Source organism: Micromesistius poutassou (genome assembly GCF_964030765.1).
Source record: "Micromesistius poutassou genome assembly, chromosome: 20".
Taxonomy (NCBI): Eukaryota; Metazoa; Chordata; class Actinopteri; order Gadiformes; family Gadidae; genus Micromesistius; species Micromesistius poutassou.
The window spans coordinates 4,174,280-4,178,717 of record NC_140290.1 but is presented as its reverse complement, the minus strand read 5'-3'; the positions used below and the strand labels follow the sequence as shown (position 1 = coordinate 4,178,717).

The 4,438-nt window shown below is 41.9% G+C and overlaps 1 protein-coding gene across 1 annotated transcript in view; it reads left to right on the top strand.

Annotated features, from left to right (window-relative positions):
• Positions 1 to 4,387: 4,387 nt before the first annotated feature.
• The window catches only part of fndc5b (fibronectin type III domain containing 5b), a gene marked incomplete at both ends in the record, with an annotated part of 8,058 nt that continues 8,007 nt past the window's right edge, over positions 4,388 to 4,438 (top strand). The window contains one exon of the mRNA XM_084484807.1: positions 4,388 to 4,438. This exon is cut by the window's right edge and continues 28 nt beyond it. Within this exon, the coding sequence (XP_084340933.1) occupies positions 4,388 to 4,438 (51 nt within the window).

Genomic DNA, 4,438 nt, shown 5'->3' with positions numbered 1-4,438 from the left:
AATGAGTCAGGGTTGGATGACGCCATGGTATTTTATTGAGCACTTTTCTGACATGCGTGTTTGTGAGAGCGAGTGTGTGTGGGGGAGGGGGGGGCGGCGGGAGGGGAGGGTGTGTATTGTGAGTTTCTGTGTGTACTGTGTTAACAACACACTCACTCACTCACACTCACACACTCACTATGCGTCATCAAGCCAAAAACACCAATCTAAACACATAACTTCTACTGTTATTGTTGACACAGTCTGCATAGTTTCTGACACTTCTGGCTTTACACAAGCTTTTTGGCTTGTGATGACAGGGAGCAAAAGAGACTTGTGATGAACGAGATGAGCATCACACACACGTGCAAAGAATCCACTACATGCATAAATACATGGATAGATCTCTCTTTCTTCCTCCCTCTCTCTTCCTTCCTCTTCAATTATTTTCCTTTTTCTTTCAGGTTGACCCCTATGAATGTAATGAATAAATATATAGTAAACACGATCACATTTTTGCATTATCTAATAATATTACAGGTACAAAACAAGTTTAACCTTGACTCAGTCTGATTCAACACTTTTTAATCAGCCCGGGTTACGGTATACGTTCAGCCTTACCCTCAACCATTCTCAACCTAACTTTGTGTGTATTGGCATCAGTGTTTCTTCAGCCAACACAATCAATGAATAATACAAAAACGAATACATGCCTCTGTTTTTAGCAGGATTTACTGTAACGCCATCCTTATAGGCCTGCCCAAAAAGTCCATAAAACAAGTTCAAATGATACAAAATGCAGCAGCCAGGGTCCTCCAAAAACAAGCAGATCTGACCACATTACACCAATACTAAAATCACTCCACTGGCTCCCAGTGAGTTTTAGGGTTGATTTTAAAAGCACTACTTCCGGTGCTATCTGGGGTCAGGACCCGCCTATCTGGCTGACATGTTTCATCGTTACAAACCTGTCAGACTCTAAGATCACAGAGGAGGTATCTTACTAAGCCTGCAGTAAGAACTAGACATGGTGAGGCCGCCTTTAGTCATTATGCTGCCAAATTATGGAATGAGCTACCTGACAATATAAAATATGCCCCAACAGTTGCCAGTTTTAAAACTAAACTAAAAAACAAACTGTTTTCGGATGCTTGCTTTTAAATTGTCATACTAGTGATTTTCCTATTTAGATTTTGTATGCTTTTATGTGTGTATTTGTGAATTATATATGTGTATATATATGTTTATGTATATATGTAATACATATATACATACATATATACATATGTATGTATATATGTAATACATATATACAGTATATGTGTATTTATGTGTTTATATGTATTTGTGTATGTATGTATATATATAGATGGAAACTTTTTGATGTATTTATTCAATTTGCTTAAATTTGAATCAAATACTTTATTGATGCATTTTCATACTTCGTATTTCTCCTATATATATATTTTTTTTTTGCTGTTTTTATTCTGTCTTTTGTGAAGCACATTGGGTTGCCTTGCTGTATGAAATGTGATATATAAATAAATATACATTACATTACATTAAGTATCATCCAATCACATTCAAGTAAGACATTAGCCCAGTGTATACTGTATGAACTGATGTGGGCTCAGATTGGTTTTCTAACCTAGACTATAACCCTGCACCCTCGGCCAAAATCTCCTCTCATATCACATGACAATGATATCTATATTTATAGAGTTTTAATGTAATTTTCACTTAGACTTAACATATCTGACTGCTGTGTCATTATGTCAATACAGTTATAGCTGACATCTCTACTGAATTGGGTCAATTGAATATTTGATGAAAAATAAAAAAGGTGTATTGTATACACATATAAAGGTGTGTGTGTGTGTGTGTTACTATCTCTCTCTTTCTCTCTCTCTCGCTCTCTCTCTCCTAGTCCCAAGGACAGCCTTGCAGATCCGCATAGGACACACTTAAGGAAGTACGCGTCCACCATTTGCCTCATACCCCCCACCCAGTCCTCCTTATCCTCTCTCCTCCTCCCCCCATCAACCTGTCTCCCTCCTTCTCCTCTCTGGCGTTCCATCATGCGTCACTGGCACCTGCAGGCGATTGGGTGACGCAGGTGCACGGTCACCGGGGGCAACTCACCTCTAAAGAAGAGCTGTGTAGACACAAAGGGAGGCAAGGAAACTGAAATAGAAAGAGAGAGAGAGAGAGGAAGAGGTATTGGTAAAGAAAAAGTATTTGGATTAAAAAAAAAAAAAAGTTTCTATGAATGAGTCAGGGTCGGATGACACCATGGTATTTTATTGAGCACTTTTCTGACATGCGTGTGTTTGTGAGAGCGAGTGTGTGTGTGTGTGTGGGCGGGGGGTGTATTGTGTGAGTTTCTGTGTGTGTACTGTGTGTGTACTTTGAATGTGTGTGTGTGTGTACTGTGTGAGTATGTTTGTATTGTGGTAGTGTGTGTGTGTGTACTGTGTGAGTGTGTGTTTGTGTGTGAGAGACTTACTGAGAAAAGTCATTGCTGAGGCCTGTGCCTATGTGCAGGGGTTGAATGGGTGCACCTTGGCATTAACAAGCTCTTTCTAATGAAGGGAGAACACTGAGAATTCATACACACACACACACAACCCCCCCCTATCTCTCTCTCTCTGGCCTGGATCTCTCATTATATTCTCTCTCTGGAGAATTATGTCATTATTGCACTCGCTCATTATCTCACTTACTCTCTTATCTCTCTACCTCTCTCTCTCTTTCTGTAGGCCACCCTGCATCTCATGTACTGTTCCATTTAAGCTGCTAATCTGTGGCCTTCTTCTTTCTACACACACACACACACACACACACACACACACACACCCTCCTCTCCCTACCTAGAAGATGGTCAATATGATCAATCATCCATCTAGCAACATCCAATCCAGCAACATGATTAAAACCCTTTTTCATGTTTTTTTTTACTCATTACAAATAATAGAGACACTGTGTTACACTGTAATGTGTGTGTATGTGTGTGTTGTGTGTGTATGCGTGCATGTGTGTGTGTGTGTGTGTGTGTGTGTGTGTGGTTGAAGTAGGCATTGTGTTCGACCCACCTGTTTAAGTGGCAAGATGTGGGTAGGTGGACGATATGGAAGTTAGGGACACATGTTGATAAGGGGAGTCTGGGTTTTCAATGGTCCATCTATGAGCTCTGCTGTGAATAAATGATCATCCAGTGAATGAATGGCAATTGCTGTGCTGAAGGTTCCTGGAACTGGGTTGTATCCACACAAGATGTATCCACACAATATGAAAATTATAGTGACTGTTGTGGATTCCATGCAAACTGCCTCACCTTCAACAAATGAAGAGAGTGAGAGCGAGAGAGAGAAAGAGAGAGAGAGAGATACATAGAAAGGGAGAGATGACCTTCCATCCCTCAGTAAAATGAAAGAGACGGTGTTTCCCCTGTTGGGAATACCAATTACCAATTCCTATTGATCCTGTAATCTACGACTGACAGTTGTCCCCGCCCTTGTCCCCTGTGTGTGTGTGTGTGTGTGTGTGTGTGTGTGTGTGTGTGTGTGTGTTGGCGTGTGTGACTAGTGAAAGGACATTAACACACAACGGGACACTCCATGGATGTCAAGTTCAAGATATTAACAGTGTTAGCTCTACAAATTCTTAATTAGATAGAGAGATAGACAGACAGATAGACAGATTCATTTATAGGTTGTAACCACACAGACTGCAACATACAGCTCAACACTAAGAATGTCATCATTGTATAGTATATTTAATGGTTATGGGATTATGATCTCTGAACTGGCTACAACCCCTGCTCCAGAGGATGTGTGGACAAATCAAATATATCGAGAGAGAGAGAGAGAGAGAGAGAGAGAGAGAGAGAGAGAGAGAGAGAGAGAGAGAGAGAGAGAGAGAGAGAGAGAGAGAGTGAGTGAGTTTTGGCCGTCCTCACAACGAGCACGTTTCATTTTGCACCAGCCTGTGCGCGTGCGCGTCTCCTCACAAACGGAGAGTAGTAAGCTCACTGCGAAGCCACCGTTTCATTCACGTCACAGATGGATCCAAGGTAAAGCGATGTGAGAAAAAAAAAAACATCAGGAGTCCGTGTTGTGAAGGGGGAACGAAACGCTCCTCCTTGCAACACGAACCAAAAAATAAATTAAAAAGATTAGCCGAATAAATCGCTGTTGCGTTTCTTGCGGCAACAAGCACGCTTCGCTCCGTTATCGACTTCTAATAAGGAGAGGGGGAGGAGGAGGGGGTGGAGGAGGAGATGACAATGGCAAGGTGAGCACCGTGAAGGCTAAACAAGTGCCCGGCATCCCTGGAGCTGTGTTCCTCCCTCGGGCGAGTAAATGGGATATTCGGCTGGCCCAACAGGATGTAAAGCATCGTTCCAAGGATGGCTCAACGAAGCTCTTCTGCTCGGGCGCTGGTGCTGCTGCTGTCCGGG